The sequence below is a fragment of the Salvelinus namaycush genome, chromosome 10 (genome assembly GCF_016432855.1).
Source record: "Salvelinus namaycush isolate Seneca chromosome 10, SaNama_1.0, whole genome shotgun sequence".
NCBI lineage: Eukaryota > Metazoa > Chordata > Actinopteri > Salmoniformes > Salmonidae > Salvelinus > Salvelinus namaycush.
Window position 1 is genome coordinate 18,995,758 of NC_052316.1, and position 25,569 is coordinate 19,021,326.

The following is a 25,569-nucleotide window of genomic DNA, read 5'->3' on the forward strand; positions in this document are numbered from 1 at the left end:
GTTTGCACACATAATTCAATAAGCAGCCTCTCTAAAAAGAGATTTGATTTCACTGGGCTGGGCGGACGTGAGGCAGAGCGGGAGGGAGTGGGAGGGTTTACAGCCCAGAACAAGAGGTGAGCTGCCAAGACAGCCAGGAATCGTTCTGTGGCAGGCGTACAAGAGCAACGCAACCCTGACAAAGATGTACACCCAGCTCTGGAAATCAAGCTGTGTTGAAGAATGCAGCATTGTTGTGAACACACAATGGCAATAGCAGATATCCTGGATGAATAAATGTACACAGCTCGCTCTGACAGGATAACTAAATGAGGACATGTTTGCCTAGCCACAGCTTGTGTTGCAGGCTTATAACTGTAGGCTCTGTCAGAGCTTAGGCCTAACACTCAGTATAAATAGAGAGTGTCACAGCAACCCAGGTGGTCCAGGCATCGACTAGACAGAGAACCAGAAAGAGAACCAGACAGACAACCAGACAGACAACCAGACAGACAACCAGACAGACAACCAGACAGACAACCAGACAGACAACCAGACAGACAACCAGACAGACAACCAGACAGAGAACCAGACAGAGAACCAGACAGAGTACCAGACAGAGTACCAGACAGAGTACCAGACAGAGTACCAGACAGAGTACCAGACAGAGTACCAGACAGAGACCAGACAGAGACCAGACAGAGACCAGACAGAGACCAGACAGAGACCAGACAGAGACCAGACAGAGACCAGACAGAGAACCAGACAGAGAACCAGACAGAGAACCAGACAGAGTACCAGACAGAGTACCAGACAGAGTACCAGACAGAGACCCAGACAGAGACCCAGACAGAGTACCAGACAGAGACCCAGACAGAGACCCAGACAGAGACCCAGACAGAGAACCAGACAGAGACCCAGACAGAGATCCAGACAGAGACCAGGTATAGATATGACAGAGGTCAAACGGATGCCAGACAGAAACAAGACAAAGGTACAGGCCAGACACGGGGCAGGTCGATAGCAGACAGGGACCAGGCATAGAACCAGACAGAGGCCAGTGCTGTGCCCTCGTTCCCCCCCAGCACCTCACCTGGTCCCGGGCCTGAGGAAGGAGCAGGTGCTTCCTCTGGTCCAGCCACAGTAGGGGTCCCTGGAGGAGATACAGTTCCTGGAGATAAACAGAGTAAACACAGTCTTTAGTGATGCACCACCCAGGGCAGACAGACACCATGGATTCATTGAACACATTACACGTTTGACATATAGGTTACTGTATGTCACGCCTCACTAGGTTTAGAGTCTGCTGGCATCAAGGCAATACGACTCAGTGGTGAGTCGTCAGCAAGGCCAAAGAGCAAGAGAGTAAGACGTGTGTGTGTACGTGTGTATGTGCGTGTGTATATGCGTGTGTGTGTTGAACTACTGTGCCGAATAGATTTACTGATCTGTCGAAGAGCACTTGGGGATGTGGTAAAGTAGTTTGGTGCACCGAGGGTAGGCTGTATAAGTTGGCAGATGGTTTAGGGCCTGACTAAAGGTGTGATTGTAATGATTGGTGGTGGGCGGGGCTTAGGATGTGTTACAGATATACTGTATGTGGCTGAGAGGTGTGTGGGGGCTACAGAGCTGTGGGTGAGAGGTGTGTGTGGGCTACAGAGGAGTGGGTGAGAGGTGTGTGTGGGCTACAGAGGTGTGGGTGAGGGGTGTGTGTGGGCTACAGAGGAGTCGGTGAGAGGTGTGTGTGATGTGTGTGTGTGTGTGTGTGGAGCTGAAAGGTGTGTGTGATGTGTGTGTGTGTGGAGCTGAAAGGTGTGTGTGATGTTTGTGTGTGGAGCTGAAAGGTGTGTGTGATGTGTGTGACTTACTTCATGCAGCGTGAGTAGAGCTGGCATCGTGCCACAGGGACCCTGACCACACAAGAGGGGAAGGCCAGCAGCAGAGACTGGCTCACCCAGTCCAGAGTCAGGGACAACAACTGCCTCGCCTGCGGAGAGTCCTCCCCACACCTAAAAACACATACACACACAGAGAGACAGTGAGAGTGTTGCCTTATTGCACCTGCACAACACACAGTCGGCTAAGGCGCAGCACACCATGATGAGGTCAAGCTGACCTCATCATATCACACACTAACTGAACACAACAATACTCTACATGATCTCACTGCACATCATATCAACACAACACATCACTGCTTCATTAAGTATAACTCAAACCAGTTTATGACTAAAAGCACAACAATAAAAGGGAAAGCAGTAAAAGGCCTTCGGAAGCATGGAAATGCCTGTTTGTCACAGTGTCATCTTTAGTATGCAGTGTGTTGATGGCTGATGACTGAGGCCTGGGGTTGGATGGGCATCAAAGCCACCAGCTACATCCTGCATTAGCTCTAATTGGTACTTAGCACTTCCATATTATCCAAACACCTGCCTTTGTAGGCTGGATATATATATATTTATATACATATGTGCACTCCTGCATGGGCTTATTTGGATGGTTTATGGTAATAAACATGGCTGACAGCTGAGGAGTCATTAGGGGGAATTTATCACACACTACAGTACCAAGTTGTTAGTCATACCTCACAGCAAACAAACTATGTGAGAAACCAGACTGACGGAAGGAGAGCGCGAGCGATGGGGAGGGAGAAGAGCGTGAGCGATGGGAAGGGAGAAGAGCGTGAGCGATGGGAAGGGAGAAGAGAGCGAGCGATGGGAAGGGAGAAGAGAGCGAGAGATGGGGAGGGAGAAGAGAGCGAGAGATGGGGAGGGAGAAAGAACAACTAAACAAGTAAACAAAATAAGTAAAATGGAGACAGGTTGAGAAATAATGAAAGTGTGGCCCATTAATCTCTCCGTTTCCCCCGGGTCATTTCATGGTTCATTACCAGGTCGAAAATATAAAATATAATCATTATGTCAGACAGCCAATCAAAAAACAATTTGGGCTTTGAGGATCTCTATCTGTGATGTGTTCCCGTTGCCCCTGCGATAGTGGCGGGTGCCGTCTATCTACCCTGGGCCCATTAAGAGAGTTAGTCTGGGGTTAAGGAAGGGCAGGCTGGGAGAAGGCTGATCTGATTACTCCAGTCCCTCTCTCCTGATTAGCTGGCTCCTTGCGTTGAGGGAGAATGCCAGCCCTGTCACACACCCCTATACCAGGCTCACAGCCACACCACTATCACAGCACAGCAAATCACCCCCAAACACACTCACACACCGGCAACACCGCCGCTATTGCTGCAGCCTTAACTCATCTGCCCTCTGATCTGATTCCTCTGCTCCCCATTTAGTTGTTTGTGGAATGGAACCTCACATTGACGCCTACATGAATGCGTTGTTTTGAAGGGTGGGAAGTAACGGTTTTAACCTCCTTTCACCTGCCAACGAGGTTTGTGCTACAGTGTTTCTTACTACAGTAAATGAGCCCCGTTTTCCCCTCAGTCTGAGCAGAGAATAGATCAGGGGGCACAATTAGCAGCCCCGCCGCCATAGCTCTAGTTAGGAGACTCTTGCTTAAACATTTCTAATTGGGCTCATTGAAAGATAACCAAGTAATACCCCATCTGTTTGCTTCCTATCCCCCCCGCGGTCCCATGCATGTGTTACAGTGAAACACTTAGAGATAATTAATAAGACCATCACAACAACACCCATTAGAGACTGTCTGTAACCCGTTAACTCTTACTTGTCAGGGATGAAGCCCTCCAGCTCCTCCAGGAAGACATTGCTGCTGGACACGGTGTTGTCCCGGTTGGGGACGATCAGGAACTTGAGGATGGTCCCCCGGCTGGAGCCCAGGAAGAGCACTGTGCGGTTTCTGTAGGGGCCAGCCTCCGTGTCCATCGCCATCTTATTCAGCTGGTACCTAAGGGGAAGAAGACAAGATGATGATATAGAGACACTGTGTTTTTCACCCAATCCTCTCTTGACCCCTTGTCCTGATTAACCAATAGGCTATTGCGTTGATCTGACAGGATTTGAGTTAGCAATATAGAGATAATTCCATCTAGCCTATCAAACAGCATAGTGGAGCTTCTGTTACAATAACTAAGCTTACATGATCCTATCAAATAGGGTAGGGTCTAGGGCTCAATTTGGGACACAACCAATCTGCATACCTCTTACTGTCATTCACTAAATGAAATTCACACAGTAAAATATTCATCCAATTTACATACAGAACTAATTACCAAGAGCAGTCATTAATATCATTCAGATGAATGGACTTGTCTTGAAACAGTAGCACCGTAGCTGAACTACACACGTCCTGTGTGTATGAGTCAATGTTCTAAAATAGAAGAAGTCGTTCCACTGGGTAATTCATATTCCACATACAACTTGTCACAGTAATAGTCTCCTCCCTCTGGCTCGGCTGGTGGCCATTGTAGTTTGATGCATCCCAGCTGCTTGCCTCCTGCAGCAAACTCTCACAGCGAGCGGATCAACCGACCGGCATAAACAGAAGGAGAACCAGCCCAGAGGCTAATTTGTGTCCATGCAAATATGTGTGTGTATGTGTATGAGTTTGCCCTGAGACATGGCTGTAGACTCCTATGGTGTCTAATGGTATGAAGCCATACAAGTGTACATGTCTCAGGGAAACAGCACAGGATGCAGGGAAACAGCACAGGATGTGTGCGAAAGGTTTCCTAGTTCTGAGTCTGTGATGTCCCCTGATGCGATCACAGAGCCTCACCTGACCATGGTTCTGACGATCCAGGGCCTCTGTCCCAGTGAGGGCACGGCCTCGTCCATTAGGGGGTGGGTCTTCACAAAGTTCAGCATCTCATCAGGGAAACCATTGGATGAGTTGAACCTGGAGCCCTGAACAGCACAGCCCCCTGGCCTGTTGGAGGAGGGTGAAACACAGGGGTTAGCACAGGCTCCCCCTTACTGAGGCACAGGCTCCCCCTTACTGAGGCACAGGCTCCCCTTTACTGAGGCACAGGCTCCCCTTTACTGAGGCACAGGCTCCCCTTTACTGAGGCACAGGCTCCCCTTTACTGAGGCACAGGCTCCCCTTTACTGAGGCACAGGCTCCCCTTTACTGAGGCACAGGCTGACCCTTACTGAGGCACAGGCTGACCCTTACTGAGGCACATGCTCCCCCTTACTGAGGCACAGGCTCCACCTTACTGAGGCACAGGCTCCACCTTACTGAGGCACAGGCTGACCCTTACTGAGGCACAGGCTCCCCCTTACTGAGGCACAGGCTCCACCTTACTGAGGCACAGGCTCCCCTTTACTGAGGCACAGGATCCCCCTTACTGAGGCACAGGCTCCACCTTACTGAGGCACAGGCTTCCCCTTACTGAGGCACAGGCTCCCCTTTACTGAGGCACAGGATCCCCCTTACTGAGGCACAGGATCCCCCTTACTGAGGCACAGGATCCACCTTACTGAGGCACAGGATCCACCTTACTGAGGCACAGGCTGACCCTTAGAGGGCACAGGATCCCCCTTACTGAGGCACAGGCTGACCCTTAGAGGGCACAGGATCCCCCTTACTGAGGCACAGGCTGACCCTTACTGAGGCACAGGATCCCCCTTACTGAGGCACAGGCTCCCCCTTACTGAGGCACAGGCTGACCCTTACTGAGGCACAGGCTGACCCTTACTGAGGCACAGGCTCCCCCTTACGGAGGCACAGGCTCCCCCATACTGACCAATTTCAGTGTTATCTGTGGTCAGTTAATGGTGTCTTACACTCTTACACTTTAGACTCACATAAAGTACATCAATATGAGCCAGGAGATGATTGCCAGGTAAGGCAATACTGTACCTTGGTTTGGGAATGAGCTCGTCAGGAACAGGGGTCCAGATAGACTCAGGTGACTTCTGCTCCTTGAATCTCCCATCAAACACCCCAGCCAGCTGCTCCATGTCGAAGGCACACACAGCCGAACCAGGGATACTACAGAGAGAACCAGATACAATGGATAAGGCAGGGGTGGATAGAGTGGCGCAGCAGTCTAAGTCACTGCATCTCAGTGCTAGAGGTGCCACTACAGACCCTGGTTCGATTCCAGGCTGTATCACAACCGGCAGTGATTGGGAGTTCCATAGGGCGGCACACAATTGGCCCAGCGTCGTCCGGGTTTGGCCGGGGTAGGGCATCATTGTAAATAAGAATTTGTTCTTAACTGACTTGCCTAGTTAAATAAAGGTTAAATAAAAATATATATATAAATGGACAATTAAGGTTATAACCTGAATGAAGTTGGCATACAACATTGAAGTTTTGTGTTAGAATCCGGGAATACACAGGAAATAAGTAGTCAACAAATGAGGAATTACTCAGAGGAAATACTGTAGAGACCACACAACATGTTCCAGTAAAATGCTTGCACACCTTGGCTGTTGCTAAACTCCTATTGAACTCACTGACCCAGAATGGAACATCTGCTGTGAAAAGAAGCTAAGTCCCCCCACACTGAACGAAGCGCTACAATACTGTTACTGTAGTGTCGAGTGTGGTAGTTAATGGAGGTGTACACAAGAGAGATGGAGAGAGAGAGCAATGTCAGGACAACAGGGGGTGAATACTAGCGTCTCTCTTTCTCTCGTCTCCTGCTCCGAGAGTTCTCTTCCCTTTGAGACATCATGTTTTTGCTAAGAAGTTGTGTGAGTCTGTGGAGTGACTAGGACTTCTCTGGTACAGCACAAAGTGAACCTTAGGGAGTGACTCAGTGCCTGCCGAGCACTTCACGCCTACTCTCTTTTCCCTTTCCTAACTCTGACACTACGTCCTGAGAGAGGGAGGGAGAGAGAGAGGGAGAGAGAGGGTGTGAGAGGGTGAGAGAGAGTGAGAGAACTCCAGAGAGGGAGAGAAAGAGAGAAAGTGAGAGAGCACTGCAGAGAGAGGGAGAGAAAGAGAGAAAGTGAGAGAGCACTGCAGAGAGAGGGGGAGAAAGAGAGAAAGTGAGAGAGCACTGCAGAGAGAGGGGGAGAAGGAGAGAAAGTGAGAGAGCACTGCAGAGAGAGGGGGAGAAAGAGAGAAAGTGAGAGAGCACTGCAGAGAGAGGGGGAGAAAGAGAGAAAGTGAGAGAGCACTGCAGAGAGAGGGGGAGAAAGAGAGAGAAAGCAGCAGAGAGAAAGGCTCTCACTCTCACTTTGCTGCTCACTCCAACACTCCATTACTCCAGTGTTAAGGTCAAGTAGTGCCTGTGCTCAGGTCTTGACACAAACAGACAGATGGGCTTATGGGCTCTCTCCCTGCGCTGCCCCTGTGCCCCTAGGCCTGCTGGAGTAGGTATCCAGGGATCCTCTGAGAACTGTTTGTTTGGGTAAGCTGTCTGAGTTTTGCCTCTCTCTGCTGCGAAACCAGAGGCTTTTTCCAGCAGGGTGACATGCTAACCTAATACATCATTTGACCAGGTCAACCTCTCTCCAACTGTCTGGCAGCCTACCCTGCCTTTGCCTCTATATTTCTGTATTCTCTTCTCCTTCTTCTCTACCTGTATAATTTCTCTGTCCTCTCTGCTCTTTCTTGCTCTCTCTCTCTCCCTCTCATCCCTTTCATCCTCTGTTTCTCTTCTGACCTCTCTTTCCTCATTTGTTTGAAATGAATTGGCATCAGTTTGGCTATGTACAGCTGTTGAATTGTGGCCGTTCAAATTTGATGTACAGTGAGAAGGGTTGACTGACAGTCAGTACAGGCTGGGGAGGCTGGTGGAGGGGTCAGACTTCGTGCCAGACCACACCCTCACAGTTTAACCAGCTCTCTGACAGCTCTCTATAGCCCAGCTCCGGTGACAGCATGACAGCTGATGGAGGCTAGTGGAGGGGAATTAGTTCTTCAGTCTAGGCTAAGGTTCAAGGAAAGGTGAGAGGATTGTTTATTTTATTTTATCCACCTGGGTCTTTACATCTTTTACGTCTCTTCCACCTCTCTGTCTCTTCCCCCTCTCTGCACACACATTTACCTTCTTCAACCTTTCTGCTTTGTCTTTCTATACTTCTCTCATCTGCTTTCTCTCCACCTCTCTCTGTCTCTCCACCTCTCTCTGTCTCTCTGTCTCCCTCTGTCTCTCCACCTCTTTCTGTCTCTCCACCTCTTTCTGTCTCTCCACCTCTTTCTGTCTCTCCACCTCTTTCTGTCTCTCCACCTCTTTCTGTCTCTCCACCTCTTTCTGTCTCTCCACCTCTTTCTGTCTCTCCACCTCTTTCTGTCTCTCCACCTGGTAAGGACCAAGTATGTATTCAGCTCCTGCCTCAACCCAGGGCCCAGGGGAGGTATCCAGCTGTGACTGCCACCGCATCTCCCTGGTGGCACAGCCTCAGTGCTCTCCTGTCAACTTGAGACGCCTCCCTCTGACACCATGTCATCTTAATGGCTCCTATGAGGCTGGGTCTCCAGAGGGCCCCCTGCTCTGACTAACTCCGAAGCGCCGCCGCAAAGCGTTATATTTTACAGTGAATGCTGCAGAAGAAGCGGAACTCCTTCGTAGGCGACTCTTTCGTCCACGTGCACACGGCTGGCTGGTGGGGCGCCCCGGCTGACTGAAAACAGGCTATACTATATCTTTATCTATAAAAATGTATCTGAGCTGCATGTGATTGAACAGGAAGCATATGCAATCCTTTCATTTCCTTCCTTGTAGACAGAATAAAACATGGTTGTGAGGAATACTTGAAAAATGTACTAGCCTAATCCGTAAGTTTACTAATACATTAATTAACTAATACAGAAAAAAATGAACATATTCAATAGTCTACAAGAAACAAAGAAAAGTTATTTTAACCTGGTAGAGATTTATTTTCTTACAATTTGCAATATAATATTATTATCAATAATAAAACTAGGCCTAGGGTATTTAATTGAAAACTAGACTCAGACAGCATATGTTGGATAGGAAGTGCCTTCAGCAAGGCACTGAGGCTTGTTCTGGCCGATCCCCTCAAACTTGTCAGCAGCACACCGAATCGCTCCATCCATTGGAGGAGTATTAGGCTACTAGTGATTGGCACCAATATGTCAAGTCTCACTGTAGCCTATTAATAGTATACCAGTTGCATTTTTTTTCGATTCGAAAAGAAGACAGAATGTGACTGACCTGGACAGATAGGAATGTGTCCAGACAACTGTGTGCTGATTGACCATAGGCTAGGTGTGTGTGTTCTGAAAGATTATTCTAACCAATCATCTGAATACTTTAAGAGCCCCTATCGACACCTGATGGGCCATCAGCGGGACAATTAGTCAATATCCCTAAATTGCTGTTGGTCATCTGCTATTGCCTGTTTGATTTAAAACAGCATCTAGTAAGATTTAACAGAGAAAGCAAGGATGTTTCGAATGGGATTTGCTTCTTCAAACAGCCCCCTGTAATTCATACGCAACATTGTTTCACATCCTTTAATAACAGACTCATAAACACGCAATAGGCTACAGCTCGCTTCACAGCTGTTCCCCGACGAAATGGAGGGAAAGTCGAGGTAGGCTATTGTAGCCTACGGTGCGCTGAGGGCTTTGTACGCAGCGTTGGAGCCTCGGTGCCACGTTTTGAAAAACAAAAAGCAGCGTAAGTGACTAACTCACCCCAGAGCCCTGCACTTCCCTGGAGGAACTTCTCCAGCCGAGGCCCAGGCACCATCTTTTCAGGCCATGTCTAGTACTGCTAAGCCCACCTTGCCCAGTAGCCAAGTAGCCTAGCCCCAGGCTAGTGTATAGCATAGCCTAGCCAGGCTTGGCTCACCTCCATGTTATCTTCTCAAATAGTCTGTCTCTCTATCCTGCTGCTATAAAAAGCACCCTTCCCCTTTATCTGCAGGCTCAGAGGCTCTCTCATATCCTCCTCTCATAGCCTCCACTGCTCCTATAGATCCCAGACCTCCTGCAGCTCCGGGAGGTTTGGCTGGGCTATGCAGTGAGAAGGATCAGGTGCTCAGAAGAAACCCAAGCCTACTGTTCATCCCCTCAGACAGGAATGACCAGAGGTAGGAGAGGTGGACACACTGAACTGTCAACCAGTCAACCAAGGAGGATTCGGTGTTGCTAGGCTAGCTAGCTAACGCCACAGACCAGGAAGCTTCATGGGGCTGTAAACTCTATCCTGGTTTTATAGGCATGATAAAATAATTAATAACAAGCAAACATTGAGGGATGCTGGTGGGAAACTATTAAACCAGAGCTCTTTTTCCACAATTCCCACAGTGGTAGCAAATGTGCACATGCGGGAGATGATACACTATCTCAAAATGGCCACTCCAGATTTCCCAAAACCTCTCCCCTGCTGTGCTCACCACACGCAACCGGCAAAAGCAATATGTCTGGTAAGAGCTTTAAAAGTATGCTGCAGCGGACCACACAGTGTTGGGGAGGTTTACAGCGTACCTCTCTCGCTCTCTCTCTGATTTATAATGGAGCACAGCGGCGGCGCGGTGCCTAGGCAGGTAGTGTGTGTTCAGCTGGGCCTCTCCCTGACACGCTGGTCACAGTGTTATCTGTAAGCCGTTGTTGGCCCTGTATAAACCATCCATCTCTCTCTGCAGGTGCACCGCTCCCATCTAGCCCCCATCCCTCTCCCAGCCCTCCCAGCCCAAAGATAAGATGCAGCTGATGAAACAGTTTTAACTCTTAAAGGGTGGCGGGGGGTAGCGCTGCAGATGTTTCCCATTATTGACTTCCTTGTCCTTGAACGGGTTTGAGAGGGTCTTCCTCCTCTCTCTCTCTTCCTCTCCTGGCTGCCACAACAGCAGCCATTATGAGTAGAGGATGTTATTAGAGCTGGCATTAGTTGAGGTTTGCTCTCTGCTGATAGGCATCCTGCTGACTCATCGGCATGGGAGACCTGTGTCGAATCCCTTTTAGAGTCTGCTCTGTATTCCACACACACACACACACACACACACACACACACACACACACACACACACACACACACACGATAGCCTGAAACTTCTGCATGATATATAACACAGGAGGCACATATGCATGCGTGTGTATAGGCGTCCGATCACACACCACCCTCATCTTTCCTCTACTCCCTTGTGCTGTTCCTTCTGTTTATTGTGCTCTCTCATGCTTTCTCTGCAACCATCTTCAGCCTCATCTAATCCTCCGCTTACCCAGCAGCATCCCTCATTCCTTTTCTTTCTATTTCATCACTCCAATCTGTTAACATAACTGTCTTCCTCTCTAAAAGTAAACCCATGAAGCAAATAAATGTGTTCCGCCTAATCGAGAACTGTATCTCCCCCCATAAGCCCTAACCATCTCCCTCTCTTCAGGGACCTCCTCTGTCTGTCGGTGTGTGTGTACCTGTTGGCGGGGGTGGAGAAGACTCCCAGGATGATGTCCCTGCCGTGCATCCTGATGACAGGGCTGGTGGAGTGGAGCACATTGAAGTAGAAGTGGGAGTCTCCAGGGACGGAGCAGTTCAGTCTGGCCTTCAGGAACGACGTCCACTGCTTCTCCAACACCCTCTGAGAACCACCCAGGTCCCCCTTACACACCCGAGCCACCCGAGACACCTGTACCTGAACACACGTGCACGCAAGCACGTGGAACAGATAGAACAGTCAATGAACTTGCACCATACTACACATCAATGACTATGCACAGAGTTTTCCGCGCTGGGACAGTTGGAAGCACACATATTTCACACAGTAGATTTAGTGGTTGCAATATTCATGGAATCATATTCATGGAGAATGTATAATAAAGTTTGGCAGATTTAAGTCAGAACAATCGTTCAAAATGATGATAAAAACCTTTGGGTGAACTCATAAAAATGTTAAGTATTTGCAATGCATGATACCACATTTGACAGATCATTGTTTTAAAATGGTAAATTAAGATCTAGTATTCATGAAAACGTCAGTGCATTTGAAAACTGCTTCTTTGGACAATCTCATCACAAACTACCGTGGTACAGTGTAAGTATCCACTTACTGGGAGCCCTACAAACATGCAGCACGAAATGCCTGCGCTAGCACATTTACACCAAATGTGAATTGCTAATTTATTAGATAAAAAGGATTCTTGTTATGATCATATTTTTTGCATGAGCACGTATTTCCACTCTGATATGACTGATGCCATTTGGAGCGGTTATGAAAAAGCTTTTCCCCGTCTAGATATGTAACAGCACAGATACACAGAAACACAGATACACAGATACACAGATACACAGAAACACAGAAACACAGATACACAGATACACAGATACACAGATACACAGAAACACAGATACACAGAAACACAGATATACATAAACACAGATACACAGATACACAGAAACACAGATACACAGATACACAGAAACACAGATACAGGGAAAAAGATCATCAGAAGTACTAGGCTGGTATTGACATTTGAATAATAACATGAGATGGAACATCAGACACACGACACAGAGGGGCGTGTCCAAAGCTTTACCATTTTGTCTCGTACCTTCTCCAGGTAGTTAAACTCCACGGCCATCTCTCTGAAGAAGAAGTAGATGTGAGGACCCCATTCCACTGAACTGACAAAGTAGGGCTCTGGAAAGGACGGGAGAGGACCATGTTACACAGCAAGAGTAGCTTGAACAAACACATCTCCATAGAGCTGTAAGAGACAGAGTAAGATACCTCCATAATCCCAGACACAAACACAAGCATTGCTAAGCAGGCATACACTTTGAGCATTTTTTTTTAAATTGAGGAGGCTCATTTTTGTTGTCAGTTTCAAAACCTGTTATTGTTTGGTTCCTACTGAATAATACTCAGGCCATCCAGCCACATACAGACACAGAGCAGACCTGATCTCTCAGCCCTGGATCCTCTGACCTCAGCAGGGATGCTGCTGACTAAGGCAATGCAGTGAGTCTGACACAGATATTGATCCTGATAGTAAGTGATGTAGACATAAACAGAGCCTTCTAACAACAGAGGCAACACACACACAAACAAATACAAACAAATACACACACGCAGGCGGATACATACACACACAGATGCACACACACGCACACACAAATAAATACACGTGGAAGTACCTCTGAACCATTTGGAGTCATGTTTGACTGTGCGGAGTGCAGGACTGTCCCCCAGGCTACGGTAGATCACAGCGTCTATCGCCAGGAAGTCCGTCACAGTGGCCGTAAACAGATTCCCCTCTGGCAAAAAACACACAGTCAGATACAATGGGAACAGCTCAAATCACAGCATAATAACAGCTCATATCACAGCATAGAACATCGCAGAAGGTAGTTTGACATTACATTACACAACTCAATGCATTCGACTGTTGATCAATGAACAATGTATAAGTACATTAGAGATAATTACAGTGGTGCAACAGAGCCTCTAGTGCCGAGTGGACAAATCACTCTATTTCTACTGCTCAGTAATGTGCAATAAAGGCTTCCTATTGTTTCAATCACGGCCAAAGATTATGTGATGACGGGGAACTACTGCAGCTACACCACGAGGTGTTTAAAGCAATGAGTGTTTCCAAACCTGCGAACAAAGCCACGTTGGCGTGTTTAGGATCATAGGGACAGCGGGCCATCCCACTGACTGTCTCTCCCACCATCTCCAGAGTGTCTCCCTGGAAAACACACACACAAACAGTTCACTATACTGTATAATGTTGCTGGAAAACAGAGTGAGGTTCACCTTCACATACAGTAAACATTCATGCAACTGCCAAAATGAAGAAAACTCCAACATAAAGTGTCTTAATTGGGCGTTGGGCCACCACAAACCAGAACAGCTTCAATGCTGTTTCTGGAACTCTATGGTGGAAAACGCTGTCTGAGGTACCACTCCAGAATCTCCCATACTGTAGGTGTTCAATTGGTTTGAGATCGGGTGACTGAGATGACCATGGCATATGGTTTACATAATTTTCATGCTCATTAAACCATTCAGTGACCACACGTGCCTTGTTGATGAGGGCATTGTCATCCTATGGGGGCATAGCCATTGTAGCCAAAATAATCGCCAAAATAATGGCCTGCCCAAAATTGTTATACATGACCCTAAGCAAGATGGGATGTTAATTGCTTAATTAAGTCAGGAGCCACATCTGTGTGGAAACACCTGCTTTCAATATACTTTCTATCCCTCATTTACTCAAGTGTTTCCATTATTTTGGCAGTTACCTGTACATGCCCACAGAGTATGGCAATTAGCATATATTATAAAATATTCACTATTATTATTCACCCTCTGCAATTATGCAAATGGAACAAATACACACAAACACAACCTTTTGAAACGCATGCAGCTAAACAACCACAGGAGAAATCGTCACACAGACACACCATCACCGATTGAAAATTAATTAAATTAATGAAATACTGCGGTTGTCATTAAAACTAGCTGTAAATAAACCCTAGGTTCTCTAACTAGTCCCAGGAGAAGCCCTAAGCACGTCAGCCCAGCGCCGGTTGCACTGCTTAGGGTCATTAACAGCCAGAGATAATGGGTCAGGTATAGAGGAGGGAGTCAGTGTGCTGGTATGTTGGAGACGTGACAGACTGAACATATCACTTATCTGAAAGCCTTTGATGGTGAAACTGGACCCCCCCTCCATCCACCTCCTCCTTTCTCCCTCCCCGTTTCCCTCTGCTAATAGATATTCTGGAGGAACGTTGAGAAACCGACTGAGCAAATGATTCATATTTATGCAGACGTTTTTGTTGTTGTCTGATTGGCAGAGCAAGGATGTGGTTGTGATATGGAGCAGGTCAATGGGGTACGTCTGAAGAGGGCTCTTTCAGGAAAGAGTGGGTCGGGTGGTGAGCAGCTCCAGGTACATGAGCAGTGGAACCACTTAGCGTTTTCCTTCCAACTGGCCTGGCTGGGTTTCACCAGAGGGGAAGAAACTAACCATCCAGATACATCATAAGCACAGCCTCCTCCTCAGTTCTGGCTCACACTCTCCCAGCCCTCATCTCTGTACTCGGATCATCTTGTTAGGTTATAAATGAACCTTATAAAATTTCACGGATGCTTAATAAAGCTCAAACCATGTTTATTCCCCGATTGGGTCATACAGCTGCATAAGACAAAAAACACATTCACACAAGCACTGATATTTAACCCTACCTCCTATGCTGAGTCTCCTCCTACACATCTGAACAGCCAATGCATCTCTGTTGCTAGACAGAACCTTAGAGATATCTGTTCTTCCTCACTTCATCTGACCTGACTTCTGCTCACTCCTCCCCAACTCACGGCTGGCATGTTGACTCGTACCAGACTGTGTCTCTTTTCCTCCCATAGGATCCCTGAAGGCTAACAGTAACATATCCGGACAGAATGTAAACGTTATACAATCCCCTCTCTCCCCCAGTGACATGAATAAGAACATTTCATATTTTCAGAACCCAACAATCTGCAAGCTCCACATACAAGTGTAAGCATTGTACAACAGCAACCGATATCTGAGGAAAGCGGGCCTTTGTTGCCTTGCTAAGGGCCTCTGTCTCTCTCTGCCTTAGGTATCGAACAAATGAGGCAAATAAGATGTAAATGTGCAAGTAAGCAATATGCCTAATGGTGTTTGTGATTGAGCTCTGGGTTCCAGGAAAAACCATAGTCCATTAATCAGTGACGCACCAATCATTCAACTCTGATGCATGACTGACCTGCTGACAGGCAGAGATGTGCTCAGCTTCCCCAAGCAGTAATGACTGCTGTTTGTGTAAGAGAGATAGTGTATGTGTGTGTGCGTTCTATAGGTACTCACAGTATAGTTGGCACACAGCGGATTGAAGGCATTGGTCCCACATACAAACAGACCTCCTTGTCGACTCAACAAAACCTTCATGAAGTTCCGACACTCGTCCTGATAGGAGACAGAGGGAGAAGAAAGGGGGGTAGAAATCAGTATGGATCGTCTGTGACTTATTATCCTACTGCTAGGTGAAATTAGGCTTCTAAATGCATGATGGGAGGAATTATCACCTCATTATTCAGCCCTATGGAGGCTCCCTGTCTGCATGCCTGCCGCATCAAAGAGTTTCCATTGGCTCACAACAGCTATTGATTGACAGATGGTAATCCCAGCTAACCTTGAGTTTTCAACCAGCACTCGTTTAACTGCAGTAGTACAACCCTTATTACCATGTCATGTTAATAAGCAGCATGCCAATCCCTAGCAGATACAACATGTTATTGATAGTTGAACAGGGACCATGTATATTATTCCTGTCACCTGTGTGAGTGTGTCTGCAGTGAGTACTATCCCTATACAAGTAAATCCCTAGTGACCCGCTCCCCCCTCCCTCCCCTCTCCTGTCCCAGTGAGCGTGGCTCCAGCTCCTGGCCCTGCACCTGGTGCCTCAGCCTCTGACCCTCCACCACGGGGGTCCACTCACCGAGCAGAGCCTCTGATGTCATTGGAGGGAGAGGGGGAGCGGGGATGGGAGGAGGAGGGGCTGATACTCCAGATGCTCCAGTCCCCAACAGGGTTCTCGTTTTTCCACGGCCGGGGGGGGGGGGGGGGGGGGTTACGTGAGGGGGCGGCAAAATGTGTAGAGTGAGGCGTGGTGAGAATTCCTCACACTGCGGTGGTACTAGACAGGGAGACGAGTGACATACGAGGAGCCACTGCTCAATGCATACTAAATCATGACTGTGTGTGTGTGTGTTTGTGTGTGTGTGCGTATATCTGTATCTGTGTGTCTCGGTCTGTGTGTTTGTGTGTGTCACTCCACAGATTCAGTGTTCGTGTCAGTATGATTTGCATGTTTGTTTTTCAGTGGGACTGCAGTCTGAGCGGAAAGCTTAAAGCCAGATGTAACACACTGCACGTACGCTTAATGACAAACGAGACAAAGTGCCAAAATCAATAAATACTTATAAGAGCACATAAGCCTAACTAACACACAAAGTGTGGGCTTTTGGCATGGCCCTGCAGCGTAAATTGAAATACAGGATGTCTGCAGTATAAACAACAGGGATTTATACTGTTTGGAAGCCTCTCATCTCTTACATCATTGTGATCCATGGTGTTTCGCTTTATTTGCTTGACGTTTTATTATTTTATTGTCATAATCTGCCTTCATATACAGAATTTATTTGGCTCCTATTTTAAACCATACAGCCTGAAGTCTACAGTACTGTATATAGTGCCACATTCAGCTCCCCTTCCCCCTGTTTCCCTACTCCTCTCCCCTCTCACCCCTCCCTCTCCATGGGCACACTCCAGACAAAGCGCCACCTGTGCTGGCTGGCAGTTCTTTCACTTGACCCAGACCCAGATGATCGCAGCTCCACTTCTCACTGTTTGTGTTACACCACTGCATTATTAATACAGAGCAGTCCGGATGAATTATGCAGTGTGCTGCACATATGAATACAAACATGTTGGTGTTTGTGGTATTGTGAGTGCATGTGTGTGTGCTTCCACAGGGTTCAACAGAGTACATAGGCAGCAGGGCTACAGTACAGTACGACTCTGAGCTTTGAGCCAGATGTGTGTGTGGGACTGAACACACTGAGGGTTCGTTCCTCTACAGATGTTGACCTGAACAAGTGCATTCATCTCCCTGCTGATTTCCAGCATGTAACCCATCCCTCAGTCTTTACCTTCAGTCAGACCCAGGCCTTGCTCAGAGGAACAACAACCCTCTGTTACCACAACACATCTGCTCACAACCCACCACAGTCAGAGAGCATTACTACTGAAGACTCCCTCCAACAACCCACCACAGTCAGAGAGCATTACTACTGAAGACTCCCTCCAACAACCCACCACAGTCAGAGAGCATTACTACTGAAGACTCCCTCCAACAACCCACCACAGTCAGAGAGCATTACTACTGAAGACTCCCTCCACCTAGTGCATCTGGTTTCCACTGATCTAATCCTCCTGATGTTGAACTGGTTGCAAAATCGTACACGTCCCCAGTGTGTCTTCCCTTTGTTTCATAAACCTACAGTATGCTATTCACTAAGCATAGAGACTTAAGAAACTCCACTAAATGAAACGTACTTCCTTGGACCATGATGTTTTCACTAAACTGAGGATGAGCTAATTACCATAGCCAAGTTTAGAAATGCTCGAACAACACTGGGCAGAGATACATTTTGTACATTTTTAAAGCTAGTTTCCTGCAATTCTACACATTTTGTCATGGCTTATGCCGTGTTCTTATGCTATCAGCGACTCAAACATTAAAACCAAATCATGGCATTTTTGGAATTTTAGATTCTTCCTGACCGTCTAGTTTTTATTTTGGTGATTGTTAGTTCTCAAAAATATATACTTAAATTATATTTTCTACATACTTTATCAATGTTTTACCATCCCAAAAAATATTTAAAATAAAAATATATACAGTACCAGTCAAAAGTTTGGACAATAAAGAAAAACCCTTGAATGAGTAGGTGTGTCCAAACTTTTGTCTGGTACTGTATATTTTTTAATCATATTTTTGAGACCGCCGCAGCTAAATGAATATAGGGGAAACATCGTACCATCACAGCTTCTCACTAAAGCCTCAAAAGTTTCCTTAGCATGCTCGAATGGCCCCATCACTGCTGGGACCTGCCAAGACCTCAGAGAGAGACAGAACTCTTTCCACGCTCCAGCAGGCTACTTTCCTTTTCTCCTCTCCTCTCACTTCCCTCTCCTTGGGTGATTCACGCTTGACTCTGATCATCAGAAGCAGATCTGTCATTTCAAGGCAACATTCTGACTTAGACTTTGATGTAAGGCAGAGTGACTGGGGCACGAGAGGGTGGGGGGTGGAGGGCGAATACGGAGGACAAATTAACAGTAGTGCTAAATTAGCACAAATTTGCCCGTAAAAAGGCGCTTCCTGCCCACGTCCTCTCTTACTCAGCATGTTAGTACTAATCCTCTCCCAAGCTCCTCTTGTATCTCACAGAGGCTGTTTGATGCTAATCCTGTGTGAATGCACTACAGGCCAGCATCAACATCTCCCCTGAAGAGGAGGAGGAAGGGGGAGTGAGATTCAGAGACTATCTAAGGCAGCTATGTGGCAGTAATGGTTAGGACACCTGACGGCTGACCCAGAGTTGCAGGGTCAGCTCCCTGTCGGGTACACTGTGATCTCTCCTTGACCAAAACACTTAACCCAAATTACTGCAGTATGTGGCCTGCTAAGGAAATGAGAAGCATGTTCATGTTCGGCTGGAGAGTTGGTATATTTAGGGCATCTGCAGAAACACAATACAACAAACATATAATAAGATGTGAAACCATATCATGGCGAGACTGGTCTTGTCTTGTTCAGAGGACTGAAATGCAGACCCCCTCTGAGAGTTGGTATTAACAACATATTGATCAAACAATCTTACTAAGTGCTGCATATAAGAATGCAAAACTGCTCTTTAAAAAGCCTATATGGAGTTTCCTTTGTTTGCATACTGGCTGACCATGCCCTTCAGCCAGCTGAGGCCAGGGATTGCTTGATATTCTCTCTCTCTCTCTGAATCTGAATTCAGCTGGACAATATAATGGCTCCTTTAAGGTCCACCAGGAGGAGAAAAGGCAAAGGATCAGGATATTGAATTTACCGCACTTTCTGATCAACCAACCCGGAAACATTTAATTACAAAACCAATTACTTTGGTGGCGAATGTATCACATTGGCCAAAACCATCCCGGGAGCAGGACAGGACATTTGCAGGAGGTGAAGTGGATGAGTGGAGGTTTGGGGTGGAGGGTGTGAGTGGAGGGAGGATTAGGAGAGCAGAGGGTGAGTGGGTGACAGGGGCCTAGAGGATAGAGGCTTGAGGGAGTGTGTGCAGGGCTGGATTAATGCAGGGGTTTACCGGGGATGAAGCCCCTGGGCCCAGACCTGTGGGGCACCCGAGAGGAAGCAAAACAAATATATATATATGCATATACACACACACACACACACACATGTACTGTATATAGTATTTTTTTTACTGCAACCGCCAACCACAGGAGGACTCAGGTGTAGACAACCTGCTGCTGCCTGCTGTCGCAATGCTAATCATAAGATGGGGAGAGGAGAGGGGGTGGTGCCCTCATTGTGACTGGTTAGTTGGGTGTCAGGGGCTGAACCCAATCCCATAAGGGGCCCAAGAGACAAAATATTAAGAAATAATGTTATTTTTAAAAAAAAATCCAACAATAGGAGTGTGCTCTCAATGTTCAAAATACACCAGATAGCATAATTTAGAAACAGAGGAGCAATCATTTATTAAATAATAACTAGGGATTAAGCTTTATCACAAATGCAAACAGGTATCTGCCAAAATAAAGGATGCGCCTTAATGCGCATTGGAATAGATTCTACAAGTGGATGTAAACCGTACCAGGAAAATACACCCCACAACATACAGTAACATATACTTAGTATCCCTTGTTTACTCAAGTGTTTCCTTTATTTTGGCAGTTATCGGTTTGCCAGTTGAGAAGGCCACAGTTTGGGCAGCATGGTTGTCAAATATACAGCTTGTTGCGTTGTGGCCATAGACATATAATACATAGAAGGGTTTTGTAACCTCTTAACCTGGGAATTTGACAGTTAAACTCATGGGTACACGAGCAAAGGATGCCAGTCCTTACTTGAATGGGAACTGGTTGGTTGTGTGAAAAACGCGTGAAATTGCGTTTAGAACGTACAATTGGGAAAGCAACTGCTGAAAAGAGAAGACTAATCTGTCCGTAGAACCAACATACTTTTTTTCTCAACAACTCTTAGCTAACATAGGCACTGATTTTCAAGTAGCTCATCTTGAGATAAGCTATTTCCACAACAAGCGCATCGGCCATCACCGTGAGTAGCCTAAGGCTTCATCTTCATCATTAGGTGAGTCAGTGTGCCATTGGAAATTGTACAGTACCAGTCAACAAAAGGGGGTTTCTTTATTTTTACTATTTTCTACAAAACCAGCCAACAAGTGCTCAGCATGTGTGGGAACTCCTTCAAGACTGTTGGAAAAGCATTCCAGATGAAGCTGGTTGAGAGAATGCCAAGAGTGTGCAAAGCTGTCAAGGCAAAAGGGTGGCTACTTTGAAGAATATCAAACATACAATTATTTGTTGAACACATTTCTGGTTACTACATGATTACATATGTGTTATTTCATAGTTTTGAGGTCTTCACTAGTTTTCTACAATGTAGAAAATAGTAAAAATAAATAAAAACCCTGGAAGGAGTAAGTGTGTCCAAACTTTTGACTGGTACTGTGTTAAGTATCCTACTGTAGCCTATGCTATATATACTGTATATATATTTCCTCCTAATATTCTACAATCAGTGCGTCACTTCATTAGCCTGGGCTATTGTTGGTTTGAATTCAAGACCAGATTGATCTCAGTTTTTCAGTGAGAGCAGCCACTCATTTTGGTGGTATTAAAAAAGATTCAGCTGATGTTTTTTTGTCATGTAAATTACATAGAATCACATGAAATGCGTTTTCAAAAGGGGGGCTATAAAATAAAATAAAAGCGCTGGGGCCTATGATTTCTTAATCCAGCCCTGAGTGTGTGTATGTATAGTGGGGTCCGAAATTATTGACAACCTTGATAAAGATGACTGTATAAGAAATTACTGTAGAAAATACTGTACAAGATAAATTATTAAAATACTGAGCTATATTGTATGCCACCCCAAAATGGGAAATTATATTATTTTACACTGATAGAATTGCTCAGAGAAAGAGATTTTGTTTTACAAGTAATATATATTTTTTAGAAGGTAGGGGAAACATTACTGACACCACTGTTTTCAATATGTTTCAATACCTCACCTTGAGACAATAACATCACTGAGCCATTTTCTTAAATGTTTTATGAGATTGGAGAACATATTGGGAGGGATCATAGATCATTCCTCCATACAGAATCTTTCAAGATCCTTGATATCCTGTGTCTGTGCTTATGGACTGCCCTCTTCAATTTAAACCACAGGTTGTAAATGGGTTTCAAGTCGGAGACTGAGATGGCCATTCCCAAATGTTGATTTTGTGGCCAATTAACCACTTCTTTTTGGATTTTGATGTGTGCTTAGGGTTATTGTCTTGCTGGAAGATTAACTTGCACTCACAGCCTCCAGGCAGAGGCAACCAGGTTTTTGGCTAAAATATCCTGGTACTGGGTTAAGTTCATGATGCAGTTGAACGTAACAAGGGCCCCGGGACCAGTGGACGCAACATATCCCCATCCATCAAAAATCCACCACCCTATTTTACAGTAGGTATGCGTGGGGTTATTTTCTGTTCATGCATTCTCATTTCGACACCAAACCCACCACTGGTATGCATGGCCAAAGAGCTCTATTTTCAACAAAGCACCGGTTCCAATCCAGTGCCAATGTTGTTTAGCAAACTCCAAGCATTAACATTGTTGGGTGACATTAAAATAAAGCTCTGGTGGGTTTGGTGTTGAAATGAGAATGCACAAGTAGAAAATAACCCCCCAAAAACAAAGATGTCTTGATTGCGTATGTCTTCATACCCCAGAGTTAATACTTGGTGGATGCACCTTTGGCAGCCATTACAGCTGTAAATGAATTCACATTAGTGACGGGAATGTCATGAACCGAAAGACATGTTTGCGTTGCAGCTCAAAAGTACTGTAAATGTCACAGTAGCCACTAGCCAGGAGGCTAAGCATAGAAAACTATTCTAACTAGCTAGCTACTAGCTAATGTTAAGAAAACAACTCTTAATTTATCTACCATATAGACTCGTAATTATTGCAACAAAACCATATTACAATCTTGAATAATGCAACAATTAACAAGAATGTGCAGACAATTAGAGGGTTTATTTTCTTGTCTGTAGCTCCAAGACAAAAGCACAGTTACTGCTAGCTAAAGCTAACAACATATCTTCATCAAGTAACATTATCCTATCAAAAACGAACAATTAACCCTCTTATACAAATATTAAAGTGCAGTAGGCCTACCTAATTTTTATAAATATCATGCAAATCATTAGGCTACATGTGGCAAAATCAAATTGCCACTGAAAACGTGGCTAGGCTATAATTCACCGGGGAGTTGAGATGTTGAGCTGTTATATGTGGAAGCCCATTCCCCCCACCCAAAAATAAATACATATACACTGTAGATACATATAAATCACACATATAGGTTATGTTTCTTCATTTGTAGCATTGTGTGGCTATTTCCATCAATCCATGTTGCAGAGTTCAGCACAGCAGTGCCACCGGCAAACGTGTGGCGAGTTGGCATTTTCCCCAGCCCTTTTGATTTGGTTTAATAAAAAATATTGGCACAAAAGCGTTGGGAAGATGGACAAAGTACTGTTGTTTAAAAGGTTTTTTTAAAACAACATATGACCTGATTAGAAAAAATCTGGTCCGATCATAGCCCATATAAACTGTTTTTTACAGCTGATTTATTACTATGTCACACCCAGAGTTTTACCTGGTTAGGAAATCAACTCCCCCACCCACCACTCTGGGACCTGTGGTGGCACCTCTGAAATCACCACACAATGTTAGAAATGAAAAAAATATATACTTTTATTTGTACAATCTACTATCTCAAAATGTTCACGTAGTGTGACTTGCATATCTCAAAATGTTGACTTACATGTCAACATTTTGAGATAGTATCGACATAAAAAAAATTGAGGCGGGAATGGCCTTCCATAGTTTTCTGTAGCTCAACTCAGCCAACAAGTGGCAGCTACAGCGAAAATGTCAAAATGCAATTTCAGCTAAAACTTAAAATATAAGAAAAATGTCTGTACATTTCAGCTGTTTCAAAAACATTGCTCTGCTATTACCATTTATACTGTAGGAGTGTTGCGCTCAATGAGACAATTCTGTTCACACTGCCCTGCTGGGAGGGGCCAACTTTTGAGCGAGATGTGATCATTTCGCAAGTTTACACAACAGTACTGTCTCTCGAGATTCGATGCCTCTCGAGAACCTCCCGAAAATGTCCCCCAATGTGAAAACGGGCTAAGATTATACAAACTTAGCACAACTCTTTGGCCAACATACTGTATATCCATTGTTTGTCAAAACTGCTCAAGCTCAGTCATTGATCGATAGCAATATTCAAACCTTCAGGACTGAGACTGGACCACTCAGGAACACTTAACACCTCTTGGAAAGCCATTCTGTTGTGTCTTTGTTATTAAAATGTGTGTAATTGTCTCACTGAAAAATAAAACTCTATCCCAGGGTTAGGTTTCAGGAAGACATAGGCAGGTTTCCATTAATGTTTTACCTGGGTTTGCTCCTTTCATATGTATTTTGATCCTGACAAACTCCCCAGTCCCTGTTGGTGAGACGCATACCGATAACATAATGCTGCCACTACAATACAGAGGGTTTATTTTCCCCTCTGTCTTACAGTATTACTTAAAATACTTGTTGCAAACAGATTTTTTTTTTTTTTTACACAGGCATCCTTCTTTTCATTTTGTCATACAGGCCAGTGATGTGGAGTGAATGCAATGTTGTTGATTCTCTGTATTTTCAGGTATAGCATCATGTTATGGGCATGCTTGTCACCGGCAGGGACTGGGGAGTTTATCATGATTAAAATAAATATGAAAGGAGCACGGCCCAGGTAAAAAGTTAGAGGAAAACCCACCGTAGTCTTCTGAAAACCTAACCCTGGGATAGTGGGACAATTCCACACATTTAAATGCCAAAAACACACCAGCGGCTTTCCTGAATAGTCCAGTCTCAGTCTGACTTAAATCTGCTTGTCACGACTTCTGCCGAAGTCGGTTCCTCTCCTTGTTCGGGCGGTGTTCGGCGGTCCACGTCACCGGTCTTCTAGCCATCGCCGATCCATTTTTCATTTTCCATTTGTTTTGTCTGGTTTTCATTCCCTCATTACGTGTTGTGTATTTAACCCTCTGTTCCCACCATGTCTTTGTGTGGTATTGTTTGTTGTAAGTGCTTGTGCACATTGTTGTCTGGTGCGCGACGGGTTTTGTACCCATTCTTTATTATTCTGGATGCCGGTGGTTATATATATGTATATTAAACTGCTCCGGTTATTACCCAGTTCTGCTCTCCTGCGTCTGACTTCGCTGCCACCAGTTACGCACCCCTTACAGAATACCACACCCAAATATGGAGTCAGCAGGAGCAGGTCCCCCTGGTAGGGGGTCGAGGAGCGCGTCCAGGAACACACAGCGATGCTCCACCATCTCGGCGCCGCCATGGACCGCGTCATCGAAGCTATGGACCGCTGGGAGAGACGGAGAGTTCCTCCAGCACCTCCACCAGCACAACAGGGGCCTCCACTACTCGCTCCCCCTGCACCCGGTTCCAGTGGGATTCGCCTCGCCCTCCCCGGGGAGTACGATGGGACGGCTGCCCGCTGCCAGGGTTTCCTGCTGCAGTTGGAGTTATACCTGGCAACCGTCCACCCGGCTCCTTCAGGCCATGAAAGGGTGTCCGCCCTCGTCTCACGCCTCTCGGGGAAAGCCCTGGAGTGGGCCAACGCAGTGTGGGTGAAGGAGATGCGGTGTTGGACCACTTTGAGGAACGTCTTTTCCACCTGCGGCAGGGGATGAGGAGCGCACAGGAGTTCACTTTGGACTTTCGGACCCTAGCCACCGGAGCGGGATGGAACGACAGGGCCCTGATCGACCACTATCGCTGCAGTTTGCTCGAGGACGTCCGTCGAGAGTTGGCCTGCAG

The 25,569-nt window shown here is 46.0% G+C and overlaps 1 protein-coding gene across 1 annotated transcript in view; it reads right to left on the reverse strand.

The window, feature by feature from the left end:
- Positions 1-25,569, reverse strand: part of sema6bb (sema domain, transmembrane domain (TM), and cytoplasmic domain, (semaphorin) 6Bb) — a 71,756-nt gene that overhangs the window by 38,055 nt on the left and 8,132 nt on the right. Inside the window, exons 5-14 of the mRNA XM_039001895.1 lie at positions 15,670-15,768; positions 13,431-13,521; positions 12,968-13,087; positions 12,382-12,470; positions 11,248-11,465; positions 5,767-5,898; positions 4,681-4,830; positions 3,670-3,849; positions 1,848-1,988; positions 1,073-1,150 (exon numbers count right to left, since the gene is read on the reverse strand). Coding sequence (XP_038857823.1) covers positions 1,073-1,150; positions 1,848-1,988; positions 3,670-3,849; positions 4,681-4,830; positions 5,767-5,898; positions 11,248-11,465; positions 12,382-12,470; positions 12,968-13,087; positions 13,431-13,521; positions 15,670-15,768 — 1,298 coding nt within the window. The remainder of the gene's footprint in view (positions 1-1,072; positions 1,151-1,847; positions 1,989-3,669; positions 3,850-4,680; positions 4,831-5,766; positions 5,899-11,247; positions 11,466-12,381; positions 12,471-12,967; positions 13,088-13,430; positions 13,522-15,669; positions 15,769-25,569) is intronic.